The sequence below is a fragment of the Pseudochaenichthys georgianus genome, chromosome 23 (assembly GCF_902827115.2).
Source record: "Pseudochaenichthys georgianus chromosome 23, fPseGeo1.2, whole genome shotgun sequence".
Lineage (NCBI taxonomy): Eukaryota > Metazoa > Chordata > Actinopteri > Perciformes > Channichthyidae > Pseudochaenichthys > Pseudochaenichthys georgianus.
Window position 1 is genome coordinate 24,697,862 of NC_047525.1, and position 14,951 is coordinate 24,712,812.

Here is a 14,951-nt window from a genome sequence, read left to right on the forward strand (position 1 = left end):
ATTTAAATGATGTGTGTGTGTCTGTATTCCTGATGATACGCTGAGAGAATGAGCTCATAGGGCTGCTGATCATCATAAGCTAAACAGTCTGTATATTGCATTACATTTGTATAATGTAAGCTTTGTTGATACTTTGCCTGCGGGAATACGAAAAAAATAGTTAGATATACTGAATATTATTTGATCTATTCCACCACTCAATCCCAAATAATGTAGAGGTGTGTTGTAGGTTCCTTAAATAACCCCTTATTTTCTAGTGAGATGTATTTTTATGTTCATATAATAGTGATTTCAATGCCACCCCAAAATGTCCTGGCTCCGACACTGTGCCCCGATGGAAGGCTGACAGGCAGGTAGGCCGTCCAGTTACTTTAGCCGGGCCGGCTCAGATGATTGGTCGAGCTTTTTACAGCGCCACGGCTTCCACAGATGACTTTCTTTAATGGATTTTTTGTCAAAGCACTTCAGATATTCATTGCTATCGGGACGTTAAGAGCATTCCATGGAATATAACAAAAAGTTCCGCGCCGGTTTCTCAAACTTACCTACCCCACCTTTAAGTACTTTAATTTAAGGATTGTGCAGAAAGGAGGTCTTCAGTTTAACCCTATTAAAACGTGAGACCCTGTATCTCCAATTTGATGGAAACGATTCATATTCGCTGTTCAGGACATGGTTGGTGTCAGAGCTGATGTCAATATGTTGTTATGGTAGGCTGAATCATAGAGTCAAAATGGATGAAAGAGAAGGATGAAAGGAATATAAAAGGTTAGAAAACTGTCAAAAGAACTATAATTTCACGGGAAGACTAACTTGTATTCATGTACCTGGGTTATTCATTTTTGTAAAGCACTTTGAATTGCCTTGGGAACAAACCTTCACTTCTCCTTCCTGGAGCTCCTCGGCCTCTCGAGGGTCCGCCAGCCAGGGGTCGACGGGGCTCAACTCAACCAACTGAAGCCCGCCATCATCCAAAATCTCTACTTCTGTACATGAGGTAATACACACATACTCAGCTGGTGAGGGTCAGAATCACTGTCTAACACACTGGGGAGCAGTGAAGTAACTAAGTAGATTTACTCAAGTACTGTACTTAAGTTCACATTTGAGGTGGTACATTTTCAGTCAAAGTATATATATTTAATTTATATAGCGCTTCTCATCTGCCAAGACAAATCTCGAAGTGCTTCACAACAAGGGATACTGATACACTTTGAGAGATTAAACAAATAATTGTAATAATAAGAAATCAAAATATAATATATATAAAATAGAGTACACAAATAAAAGTCGGAGATAGCGATAAAAATGGCAGTACTCCAGGTGTACCGTGCTCAAAGTTTATTGGAAGGCCTGCCGAAAGGAGAGGGTCTTAAGGCCGGTTTTGAAGACCTCGGTGGAAGGGGCAGATCTCAGCTGATCTGGGAGGGAGTTCCAGAGGCGCGGGGCGAACGAGCAGAAGGCTCGGTCTCCCATTGTTCGGAGACGTGTGCGGGGGATGTAAAGAAGAGGAGCGTGGCTGGAGCGGAGAGAGCGGGTAGATGTCTGGGTACGGATGAGGTCACAGAGGTATTTTGGGCTTTGTCCATTCAGGGCTCTGTACGTGAGGAGCAGAACTTTAAACTGGATCCTGTACTGGACTGGGAGCCAGTGTAGTTTTGCAAGTATGGGGGTTATGTGTGCGGACCTTTTTGTACCGGTGAGAACTCTGGCTGTGCTGTTCTGGACAAGTTGCAAGCGGTTGATGGATTTGGCTGGAAGACCGGAGAGGAGTGCATTGCAATAGTCTAGTCTTGAGAAGACGAGTGCATGAACCAGTTTTTTGATGTCATCAGTTGAGAGTGAGGGCTTCAGTCGGGAAATGTTTTTCAGGTGAAAGAAGGAGGTCTTGGTGATATGTTTGATGTGGGCTTGGAAAGACAGAGTGGGGTCAAACCTCACACCGAGGTTGGTGACAACGGAGGAGAGAGGAATGAGCTGACCATCAAGGGAGGGGCTGATGTTGGCGGCCTTGGCAAGCTGGTCGGTGGTGCCTATCAGGATTGCCTCCGTCTTGCTGCTGTTGAGCTGAAGGTAGTTGGTGGTCATCCAGGAGCGGATGTCTTCCAGGCAGGTGTTTAGTGTTTGGATAGTGGTGGTATTGGGTTGTGTTTTGATGTAGACCTGAGTGTTGTCGGCATAGCAGTGGAAGTTGATGTTATGTTGTCTGATGATATGACCCAGAGGTAATAGATAGATTAAAAACAGGATCGGCCCCAGCACTGAGCCCTGTGGGACCCCGCATGCAGAGATGGGGTCGTTACTAAAAAAAAGTAATATATTACATATTACATATTACTTTAAAAAAAAGTAATATATTACACTACTTCGTTACTATCTACATAAAGTAATTTGTTACTTTACTCGTTACTTTACTCGTTACTTTACTCTCAGGGCCGGCCCGCCCCTCCCTACAGGCAGATCACGCAGACTGCTAAAGTTTCAAATGTTCTCTTTAGTTCACGCATAAGACTGATCCAGATAGCTCCTGAATGTTTTCCTATCTGACCATGGCTGTCCTCTGTCTCCTGCTATCTGACCGTGGCTGTCCTCTGTCTCCTGCTATCTGACCATGGCTGTCCTCTGTCTCCTGCTATCTGACCGTGGCTGTCCTCTGTCTCCTGCTATCTGACCATGGCTGTCCTCTGTCTCCTGCTATCTGACCGTGGCTGTCCTCTGTCTCCTGCTATCTGACCGTGGCTGTCCTCTGTCTCCTGCTATCTGACCGTGGCTGTCCTCTGTCTCCTGCTATCTGACCGTGGCTGTCCTCTGTCTCCTGCTATCTGTATATTTTGCGCAGTCTATCTCTGCTCACGCTGTTGCGTTAGCGTGTTCTCCTGCGTGTTGGCCATGTGTTGCACTGGAGCCAGACTTCAGCCGAGCACGTACGAACTGCGCATGCGTGAGTGGCAATAACTCTCCTTACCAGCAGGCGGCGGTAGTGTGTATTCGTCATTCAAAACAAGCAACAACCGGAAAACAGAGAAGAAGAACTACAGTGTGTGTGTGTGTGTGTGTGTGTGTGTGTGTGTGTGTGTGTGTGTGTGTGTGTGTGTGTGTGTGATATAAATAAACAACAGCTATGTGCGTTAGCTTCACCTAGCATGTGTTCTTTGCAGGTGTTTGTTGAGGTTTGATTATGACTGATTTTAGAAAGTAACGAAGTAACGCGTGTCGGGGCGATGTTAGTAACTGTAGTGTGATTACTGGATTATAAAAGTAGCGCGTTACACTACTCCGTTACCGACAAAGTAATATTATTACAGTAACGCGTTACACCCAACTCTGCCCGCATGTCACTGCGGTGTCGTCAGAGCTGGAACCCCCCAGAGACACGTGGTACTTCCGGTTGGTGAGGTAGCTTGAGAACCACTTCAGAGCCGTGTCCGTCACCCTGGTGTAGGTCTCGAGGCGGTGGAGGAGGATGGTATGGTCCACTGTGTCGAAAGTATCTTCTTCTCCACTACAGTTCAGAGGTAAATTGTGTACTTCGACTGCACTACATGTATTTAATATCTTCACAGATCTGGATGAATGATGTGAAATATAATCAAGTGTTAAATCAGACTTTAGTTCCACCTGGAGCAAATTCACAAGCTACCCTGCAGTCTACAAAGTACTTCAGACTAGCTGCACCTTCACCAGCTTTGAGAACACTTTCATGATCAATCATTATAAAACATATCATATATATTATTCTGAAATGGCCCAATCTGCTCAATGAATACTTTTACTGTCGCTACTTTCACTATATTTTGATGATAATACTTTTCTACTTTTACTTGAGGAACATTTTGAATGCAGGACTTTTACTGTAACAGAGTATTCCTACACTCTGGTACAAGATAACAGAGTTAAAATTATAGTGCCGCCCCTCCCTACAGGCCAATCACGCAGGCTGCATGGGGCCCCGCCCAGAGGGCCTCATCTGCTGTGCGCAGTTCTCCGCTCAGTTCTCCGCGCACCACCCGCGAGAGTGAGAGGTGACAAGGGGAGCACGTCTGTAACCAGACACCGTTGCAATGAATCGACATCTGACCAATCACGGCTTTGATACGGCCACTAGTGCAGGTGAAGAGATGTCGGTGAAAAGACAGTTTCAGTCCGGCGCAAGCAAGAGGGGAAAAAACAAAACATGGAGAAACTAGAGCATCACTCGAAGGTGGGTTATTGTATGAGTCAAATGTACAACTTGCGAATGTTGTATAAGTCAAATTGCCATATTAAAGCATCAGCTGCAATTCACAACATGAAGAAGGCAGTCTCTGCGGCTAATGGAGATGCAGTTATTTACAGAATTCTTTATTTAACATTCATTCAAGTATGTGATGCCTTTGATCTGCTAATGTACAGGAGGAAGATACACTGTCTGTCTAGTTGGCTGACATAACAGTTAAAGTTTACAGCCTAAAAAACATGGAGCATTTTCCCCCTTTTATTCATTTTTATGTCAATTTGCACATTTCATGGTGATGCTCAGCCTCTCCCCTTAACTCCTAACAGTCATCATCATGTCAACAACAACACAGAGAAATACTGATAGGAATGTGTGTGTAGTTGATACATTGCTGACAGAGGGAACTACAATACAGATTTAAGAAATATCAGTTTTTGAGCATGTCATAAGCATGTTTTGTCCTGACTATATTACAACTATATTATAATAAAAATAATATAGTATTTACATTATTGAATTGATTATGATTATTAGTAGAAGTAGTTTATTTGCATTAATTATATTTTAATCTTTTTGAGGCTAGTATTTGGCAGGAAATGCAGACGTATTCACCTGTTAACGCATACTGAACGACATACATGCACATTTACCATTTACCTCACTGTATAAAAAAGTAACTGTGTTGATAATAATAATAATAAACAGGAATTATATTTGCATAGTAGCCTACTTGTCGGTTGGGGGGGGGGGGAGCCTCATCTCACAATGTCGCTTGGGGCCCCAAGTTAGCCAGGTGCGGCCCTGTACACTCTGGTACTTCTACTTTTACTCAAGTACAAGACCTGAGTACTTCTACTTTTACTCAAGTACAAGACCTGAGTACTTCTACTTTTACTCAAGTACAAGACCTGAGTACTTCTACTTTTACTCAAGTACAAGACCTGAGTACTTCTACTTTTACTCAAGTACAAGACCTGAGTACTTCTACTTTTACTCAAGTACAAGATGTGAGTGCTTCTACTTTTACTCAAGTACAAAACATGAGTACTTCTACTTTTACTCAAGTACAAGACCTGAGTACTTCTACTTTTACTCAAGTACAAGACCTGAGTACTTCTACTTTTACTCAAGTACAAGATGTGAGTACTTCTACTTTTACTCAAGTACAAGACCTGAGTACTTCTACTTTTACTCAAGTACAAGACCTGAGTACTTCTACTTTTACTCAAGTACAAGATGTGAGTACTTCTACTTTTACTCAAGTACAAGACCTGAGTACTTCTACTTTTACTCAAGTACAAGACCTGAGTACTTCTACTTTTACTCAAGTACAAGACCTGAGTACTTCTACTTTTACTCAAGTACAAGATGTGAGTACTTCTACTTTCACTCAAGTACAAGACCTGAGTACTTCTACTTTTACTCAAGTACAAGACCTGAGTACTTCTACTTTTACTCAAGTACAAGACCTGAGTACTTCTACTTGTACTCAAGTACAAGACCTGAGTACTTCTACTTTTACTCAAGTACAAGACCTGAGTACTTCTACTTTTACTCAAGTACAAGATCTGAATACTTCTACTTTTACTCAAGTACAAGATGTGAGTACTTCTAATTTCACTCAAGTACAAGACCTGAGTACTTCTACTTTTACTCAAGTACAAGACCTGAGTACTTCTACTTTTACTCAAGTACAAGACCTGAGTACTTCTACTTTTACTCAAGTACAAGACCTGAGTACTTCTACTTTTACTCAAGTACAAGATCTGAATACTTCTACTTTTACTCAAGTACAAGATGTGAGTACTTCTACTTTCACTCAAGTACAAGACCTGAGTACTTCTACTTTCACTCAAGTACAAGACCTGAGTACTTCTACTTTTACTCAAGTACAAGATCTGAATACTTCTACTTTTACTCAAGTACAAGATGTGAGTACTTCTACTTTTACTCAAGTACAAGATCTGAGTACTTCTACTTTTACTCAAGTACAAGACCTGAGTACTTCTACTTTTACTCAAGTACAAGACCTGAGTACTTCTACTTTTACTCAAGTACAAGACCTGAGTACTTCTACTTTTACTCAAGTACAAGACCTGAGTACTTCTACTTTTACTCAAGTACAAGACCTGAGTACTTCTACTTTTACTCAAGTACAAGACCTGAGTACTTCTACTTTTACTCAAGTACAAGACCTGAGTACTTCTACTTTTACTCAAGTACAAGACCTGAGTACTTCTACTTTTACTCAAGTACAAGACCTGAGTACTTCTACTTTTACTCAAGTACAAGACCTGAGTACTTCTACTTTTACTCAAGTACAAGACCTGAGTACTTCTACTTTTACTCAAGTACAAGACCTGAGTACTTCTACTTTTACTCAAGTACAAGACCTGAGTACTTCTACTTTTACTCAAGTACAAGACCTGAGTACTTCTACTTTTACTCAAGTACAAGACCTGAGTACTTCTACTTTTACTCAAGTACAAGATCTGAGTACTTCTACTTTTACTCAAGTACAAGACCTGAGTACTTCTACTTTTACTCAAGTACAAGATCTGAGTACTTCTACTTTTACTCAAGTACAAGACCTGAGTACTTCTACTTTTACTCAAGTACAAGACCTGAGTACTTCTACTTTTACTCAAGTACAAGACCTGAGTACTTCTACTTTTACTCAAGTACAAGATGTGAGTACTTCTACTTTTACTCAAGTACAAGACCTGAGTACTTCTACTTTTACTCAAGTACAAGACCTGAGTACTTCTACTTTTACTCAAGTACAAGACCTGAGTACTTCTACTTTTACTCAAGTACAAGACCTGAGTACTTCTACTTTTACTCAAGTACAAGACCTGAGTACTTCTACTTTTACTCAAGTACAAGATCTGAGTACTTCTACTTTTACTCAAGTACAAGACCTGAGTACTTCTACTTTTACTCAAGTACAAGACCTGAGTACTTCTACTTTTACTCAAGTACAAGACCTGAGTACTTCTACTTTTACTCAAGTACAAGACCTGAGTACTTCTACTTTTACTCAAGTACAAGACCTGAGTACTTCTACTTTTACTCAAGTACAAGATCTGAATACTTCTACTTTTACTCAAGTACAAGATGTGAGTACTTCTACTTTCACTCAAGTACAAGACCTGAGTACTTCTACTTTTACTCAAGTACAAGACCTGAGTACTTCTACTTTTACTCAAGTACAAGACCTGAGTACTTCTACTTTTACTCAAGTACAAGACCTGAGTACTTCTACTTTTACTCAAGTACAAGACCTGAGTACTTCTACTTTTACTCAAGTACAAGACCTGAGTACTTCTACTTTTACTCAAGTACAAGACCTGAGTACTTCTACTTTTACTCAAGTACAAGACCTGAGTACTTCTACTTTTACTCAAGTACAAGATCTGAATACTTCTACTTTTACTCAAGTACAAGATGTGAGTACTTCTAATTTCACTCAAGTACAAGACCTGAGTACTTCTACTTTTACTCAAGTACAAGACCTGAGTACTTCTACTTTTACTCAAGTACAAGACCTGAGTACTTCTACTTTTACTCAAGTACAAGACCTGAGTACTTCTACTTTTACTCAAGTACAAGATCTGAATACTTCTACTTTTACTCAAGTACAAGATGTGAGTACTTCTACTTTCACTCAAGTACAAGACCTGAGTACTTCTACTTTCACTCAAGTACAAGACCTGAGTACTTCTACTTTTACTCAAGTACAAGATCTGAATACTTCTACTTTTACTCAAGTACAAGATGTGAATACTTCTACTTTTACTCAATTACAAGATGTGAGTACTTCTACTTTTACTCAAGTACAAGATGTGAGTACTTCTACTTTCACTCAAGTACAAGACCTGAGTACTTCTACTTTTACTCAAGTACAAGACCTGAGTACTTCTACTTTTACTCAAGTACAAGACCTGAGTACTTCTACTTTTACTCAAGTACAAGACCTGAGTACTTCTACTTTTACTCAAGTACAAGACCTGAGTACTTCTACTTTTACTCAAGTACAAGACCTGAGTACTTCTACTTTTACTCAAGTACAAGACCTGAGTACTTCTACTTTTACTCAAGTACAAGACCTGAGTACTTCTACTTTTACTCAAGTACAAGACCTGAGTACTTCTACTTTTACTCAAGTACAAGACCTGAGTACTTCTACTACTACTACACATGTGTTCAAAGTTAGTAATTCAAACTAAACTTACTGGTTATGTTGAGGAATAGTAAAAAACGGTTTTGTTGGGGTAAGAAAATAGTTGTGGTTTCTGTTGAAATATGTATTATCAAACAACTGTGTGAGCCCAGAGATCAAATGTTACCATGGTGACAACGTTATCAAAGACCTGTGTGAGCCCAGAGATCAAAGGTGTTCCATCATGTGCTGAAAATGCTGAATATTTTGATATTTGATTGGTTTCTGTAGCTGAAGTGGCTGAGAGCCAAACCATTTGGTTGAAATAATAAGAAGTGGAAGTTGAAGAATAAAGATTTGAAGAACAGCAGTGGAAGGCTGTGCAAAAGTTCACACAGACAACTATTGATGGACGTCTACAAAGAAAAGGTAATTTACCAAGCTCGTCCTGCAAGAAACTGTCAGGTGGGTTCACATATTTCATCGTTGACACGTTCAACTTCCAGTTGTGCTTCGTGCATGTCACAGTCCTGTGAACAGAGAGACTGTCAGTGGTAATTGAAGACATACTAGAGCAGGGGTCTCAAACTCAAGGCCCGGGGGCCAAATCCGGCACGCAACTTCATTTTATGTGGCCCCGCAAGAGCTAGCAAAGAATATAATACGTTTATTATACGGGTACATGCCACTTTACAGAAGCAGGTTGCCCATAAACTACATGTCCCACAATGCATCTCGTTTTGTGACATGCGCACTGAAGAGACTTGGACTTCTGCTTTCAGACGTAGTTAATTACTAAGTTATTATCCTCTCCGATAATAATCCAATTCAGAGGCAATAATGTAATATAAATTATACATTATTTTATATATATATATATATATTATATATTTATATAGTTACAACCGGCCCTTTGAGTGCAACCTTTATGCGATTGTGGCCCGCGATGAAATTGAGTTTGACACCCCTGCTGTAGAGACACCTAATAATCCCAGCTTTGTGATTATGGCAGACACATTTGAAAGATTCTAAGGCTTTATTGTCACGGTAGCTACAGTGGAGATATGGTAATGAACATTTTAAAGGTCCCCTACTGTTTTCATCCATATATTATACGTCTCAGATATGGAGAGACAAAGTCCCGCCCTTCTACTTCCGACCCATGGGACCATATTTCGGAGAAAAAAATGTATGGTAGTCAATGGCGAGAGAGAAATTATCTTTCGATCCCGCTTGAATTGTGCCATGAATTACACATATGATGTTTGTACTAGAGCCGGGACTCGATTAAAAAAATTAATCTAATTAATAGAGGCTTTGTAATTAATGAATCGAAATTAATCGCATTTTTAATCAAATATACATATTTGACCTGAGAACAGTGAGAAGCAATTTTCACATGGATTTACTCCACGTGGTCTACAGTCGAGTGCATTGCAGTGGTTATTCTCTCAGACGTGGACTCACTTATCCTGGCCCTGAAACCAGTCATCTGGTTGAGTGTGGGTTGGGTCAGGGTGTGGTTCCTTGCACTCGGAGTCGGGCTAACGTCCACGCTAGCTGCTACATGCTAGCTGCTACATGCTAGCTGCTACATGCTAGCTGCTACATGCTAGCTGCTTCATGCTTTGCATTTAGGTGATACTTTAGGCTTGATGTGCTGCGGTGATATGCAAATTCTTTTTTGCATAATTTGCACACAACCGTGCTCTTGTCGACGCTTCCACCCGTCCGTTATTTAAAACAAAATGTCCCATCCACGGGGCCGACCGAAGCGGTCTCATCAGCTTGTTCGTTCATGTTTGACTATTGTTCACCGTGGTTTGTTGTTGTTTGAAGTCCCATGCTGAAGTCATGAACGTTAGTTGGTGCTCCAGTATAATCGGTACGCCTGAAACTCATCCAGTGAGAAACGTTCCGCTGTGCAAAAATAAGTGCGATTAAAATGCGTTACTTTTTTTAATGCGTTAATTTGTGTGTAATTAATTCATCTTAATTAACGCGTTAAAGTCCCGGCCCTAGTTTGTATATTTAAAAGATCATTTTGCAAGTGAAGAATGTTTTTGTCGTAACACTGTGAAGTAATAATAATAATAATGTGTTAGCGCTTTTACAGGTGCTCAAAGTCGCTTCACAGAGATAGTGCACTGGGAAAAATGCTGCTCCAAAAACAAGTTAAACAATAATTAAAAAAAGCTGTCTTCACTTGAAATAAGTGCAACAATATGCCAATAGAACAAGTGAACATTTGCTTGGTTAGATTTCTTGAAATAAGAAGGGATATTTAGAGAAATCAAATCTTGTGATTAGCTGGGAGAACTCATTTAGTGAAAAGTTCATTATTCCGCCGACTTAATTTGGCCCTCTTCTCCTCCCGTATTGAACATCGCAGAAACTCCGTTCGAGCATCAAAACGTTCAGCTCGGTCGGGAATCGATGGCTATTACTTTTCTCATTCATACCTTTCATAATTCCAGAGATACATCCCATAATACATCACCTTTTTAACCATTGAAGTCAACGGAGAAATTCTTCAACTTCAACAAATCTTCATGCGACTTCAACTGTTCATTCATACTTTCACTCAGAAACCTCATTCTAACTTTAAAATGTCACACATCTTTCTGACATTATTCGTGTGAAACAACTTTTAAATCTGATTCTTACTTTTAGAGATGTTAAACATTGTTCAGACCTTGTGTTAGAGGTTTTCTTCAGATTTTAACATTAACTAGAGAATGCAATTCCTGAAGAAATTGCTAGTGCTTTATGCTGAAAAGCTGACGCCAAACTGCGATGCTGAAATGAAATGTGTAAGAAGAAAGTGAAGAATTCAGATTGAAATGATACGTGAACACTGGGGGCTTGAATGTGTGATGAAAGAAGAAACGAAAGTAAAAAGGCCTGGGAAAGCAGCAGAACCTGTAACTAGGTCAACAAGAGCTGCATTGTTCCATTAAGGAAGCGACACAATCGGGAGTTTGCACGTGCCTGTTGCTATCCGTCCGCTTTGTGAATACGTCTTTTTGTTTTTATATATGCTTTTATCACAATATAAGCATCTATGTTGAATGTTGTTTTACTGATTGTATTCACCTGTCATTTGAAGAGAAATGGTTTAGGATGACTTTCAACATCTGTCCAGGGACTGCAGATGAAAAATAGTCTGATGGCTAACTAGCGCATTTACAGAAATGTTAATCAAATGAAACTAAATAAAGTCTGTGGAGGCCCATCTGTTCGGATTTGTAACTCATAATAGGTTACCTTTAAGTCACAGGCTCCGAGAGTGATGCAACATAGATTTATAAAACAATAAAACAATGAAATAGTGCAAGGCCAATGTGCAAGTAATGCAGATTAGGTCAAATGTATATAAATACATATATTCATAAACCTTGTGGTGACGTCTCAATACTATAACATGCTTTTTATGTCACTTAGTTTAACTTAAATTCCTGCTATAATTTTCTTTAGCCGTGGTTGTGTACTTATTGGTCTTTATTTCTATTTTATGACTAATTTCTGCTTTCCTTTTTATTATTGCATGCCTTTTTTACTTTCCACTTTACTTTTGCTGTACGTTTCCCCGCTGCAGGACTAACAAAGAGATTCTGATTCTGATGTGAAAACCAGTAAATGCAGAAGTATCTATACCCGTATGGCCACACCTGAAACTTGTGCTTTTCTTCTATTGTTCTTTTGTAATATATATGTATCGTCAACAGATAATACACATTAGTATTCCCACTTTTCAAATAAATTCAATCAATTACATTTGAAAACATTTTATAACACATCTTAGTTGATACAAAAATCCCAATACCTTATTAGTATAACAAGTTTGAAATATACCCTTCATATTTCCCCCTATAAGCAGTCTGAAGCTTCTGTTTTAAGGGATGAGCTGCCAACACTTTTTGTAACAACATAAATGAAATGTGTGCTGTTTTTTTTTCTTAATACAAATTCAAGTATCAAGAATAAATGATTTGGTTGAATTTGCTAACCTATAACTTCACTTATGAGGCAATACACCTCATCTCTAGTGAGCGGCCCAGTCCTTCGAATATATTTCTGTACGTGTTCTGCACAACACTGTTACTCTGTTTTTACTGACATGTAACATTTTACTTCACCTTGCTCTATGTTTTTTAACGCACATTAAAAAACGGGAACATTTTTGGGAGTTTCAACCGTTTCAAGTTTCGGTACCGGCCACCGGAAAAGGGAACTTTTTTGGTCCCCCATCCGACTGTGTTTACAGCTAAGCACACATGCTACCATGAATTAACTACAAGCTCACTTGGGGTTGAGGCTTTTGTACGCGTTGCTTGACTGCCACATATCTGATCTAGACATAGTAACGTGTGTTGGGGGAAATTATTATTTAAAGTTAGTTAATAATTGTGACATTTATTTTACTTTTCGATGGATGAATGATGCTCAAAGTGAGGGAGCAAATACAAGACAACTGAGGGGCCCGACGTGGCCCTCAGTGAAACAAGGTTGGGCACCCCCGCTCTATACAGTACATTTAAAACGTGGACTAGTAGAAGGAGCTCACCTGCCGTCCAGGTCTTCGATGTCTTTGATGAACAACCCTCCTTGGTGTTTGCACTGGTTCTTGCACGCTTTAAGAACATTGATGCTCTTGTCTTTGTAAATGATGTAACATTTACCATCCTCTGGGTTTTTCTTGAAATTAGCTCCATCTTTGAGAGAGCCCACAGCTTCAGCGCCCAGCGAGAACAACACCTTTGCACTTTGAGAGGTCATTTTACCCTAAAGGCCCTGTCACACTGTCCCGAAATTGACTCCCGATGGACACACGAATATGGAATTGTGAATTTCGCACGAAGATGGCCCCGAACTTGGTATAAAAGCGTCGGCCATGTGGGAAATCAAATTCTTGATCGGAGATTATTGGGAGTAGAACACAAGGTAAATTCTACTTTAATTCAACGTTAACATGCCATCCAAGGCAGGGAGAGGCAGACGGAAGAAGTTGGCTGTTAAATGCACTCAGAAGAGGAAACCAGAGGAAACCGAGGTCCACGAACACAGCACTGAGTCTGCAACCAGAGAGAGAAAAGGGAGGAAATGCAAGAATGTCGGGCCAACTAAAACTCCAGAGCGGCCCCCAGAGGGTCCCAGGTCTCCTCAGCAGTCCGAAGAGTCTCGGCAGCATTCACCTTCTCCTCATCGTAACAGACATGCCTAATTCTCGGAGGATGAAGGTAAATATTTCTAACTTATTTTTGGTATGGATGGGGGCAGGCTTCGAGTTATAAACTGTGCTCTATGGGGAGTCTGCTGCTGCATGTGAGTGTCGGAGCGTCCACACTACAGCTCCAAAAATAGCTTGGAGCTGGGCGTGAACATTGTTCAACTTCTGTCGCCTGAGACGCCTGAGACGCCTCGCTATGCTACCCACAATTGAGTTCGGCGAAAAAGCGCGGCTACGTGACGTCACCCCATTGAAAGTGAATGGGCAGATTGGAGCAGATTGGAGCTTTCGACGCTGTAGTGTAGACGGGCCGTGTGTGTGGGTACGCACGCGCGCACCCACACTCTCACGCAGCAGCAGCAGCCCTCTCTCTACTTGCTACAAACTTAAATATGAAAAGGTGCAACTACACGCGCACACATCATCGGCATAGATTGCGTAATAATGTATTGCGCACCTTGGAGGTGCAGTGCAGGAATATTGTCATTCAAGAGATGCGTAGTTATTTTGGAAAACATGTTTTTCTTTTAGCCTATTTACCTCGTTAACGTAAAAATACTCATTACATTGACACATGCATTATTTGTGATTAAAATAATGGTTGTTGGTAATGTATTAGCGACCCCCACAGACGTATAGTTTCACTGCGTCCATGGGAGCTCAGACCCCTCCTAATGTGAGCTCAGCTCCCATTGGCTCCTACATAACTCGAACCCTGGATGGGGGGCAAGAGGGGTAATTGATTTTGTTATATATTCTCATACATTGTTGTCCTGCATGTACTTAATTTGTTTTTCATTTGGTATATTTTCAGATGAGTCAGCCTCCCCCGCTCTCCCTGCAGGCAAGTCCAAGCCTGAAGTGGGCAAGGGCGACAAAGGGAAAGGCAAGGCCCAGAAGGAGAACCCACCCCCTGGTGTAACATACAGCTTCACAGAGGCGCAGGAGGAGGCAATCTCTTGCTGGGTGAAGAGTAAGAAGCTACTGTATGACATGAAGGACAAACGGCACAAAGAGAAGGCATTAAAGAGGCACCTATGGGAGGGAAAGGCTGCGGAGTACAGGTTGGATTGTAAGTAGAAAAAAATGTACATTTCAATTACTTTCAAATATTTGAAATCTATTTCAGATACTTGACATACATTGCTGCCAATGAACATTTCAATGATTGGACTAATTATTTGTTTTGATTTCTGTCATTGCAGATCATTCAATTCTGAAATGGTATCAAACGCAGAGGACTCGATTCTCAAAGCTGCGGGAGGGCCGACCCAAGAAGAAATCCCAGAAGAGGTCTGGTGATGGTCTGTCGAGCAGTGACGAGGAAGACCCCATCCTTGCTG

General features: G+C 40.6%; 2 protein-coding genes across 3 annotated transcripts in view; one reads left to right on the forward strand and one right to left on the reverse strand.

The window, feature by feature from the left end:
- The window catches only part of cmah (cytidine monophospho-N-acetylneuraminic acid hydroxylase), a 28,376-nt gene extending 14,666 nt beyond the window's left edge, over positions 1-13,710 (reverse strand). For both annotated transcript variants that reach the window (XM_034074756.2, XM_071201749.1), the window contains exons 1-3: positions 12,946-13,710; positions 8,817-8,908; positions 877-986 (exon numbers count right to left, since the gene is read on the reverse strand). In XM_034074756.2, the coding sequence (XP_033930647.1) occupies positions 877-986; positions 8,817-8,908; positions 12,946-13,157 (414 nt within the window). In that variant the 5' untranslated portion in view covers positions 13,158-13,710. The remainder of the gene's footprint in view (positions 1-876; positions 987-8,816; positions 8,909-12,945) is intronic.
- LOC117439053 (uncharacterized) overlaps positions 13,533-14,951 on the forward strand; it is a 2,641-nt gene continuing 1,222 nt past the window's right edge. Inside the window, exons 1-3 of the mRNA XM_034074766.1 lie at positions 13,533-13,618; positions 14,423-14,680; positions 14,814-14,951. The exon at positions 14,814-14,951 is cut by the window's right edge and continues 104 nt beyond it. Coding sequence (XP_033930657.1) covers positions 14,602-14,680; positions 14,814-14,951 — 217 coding nt within the window. The 5' untranslated portion in view covers positions 13,533-13,618; positions 14,423-14,601. The remainder of the gene's footprint in view (positions 13,619-14,422; positions 14,681-14,813) is intronic.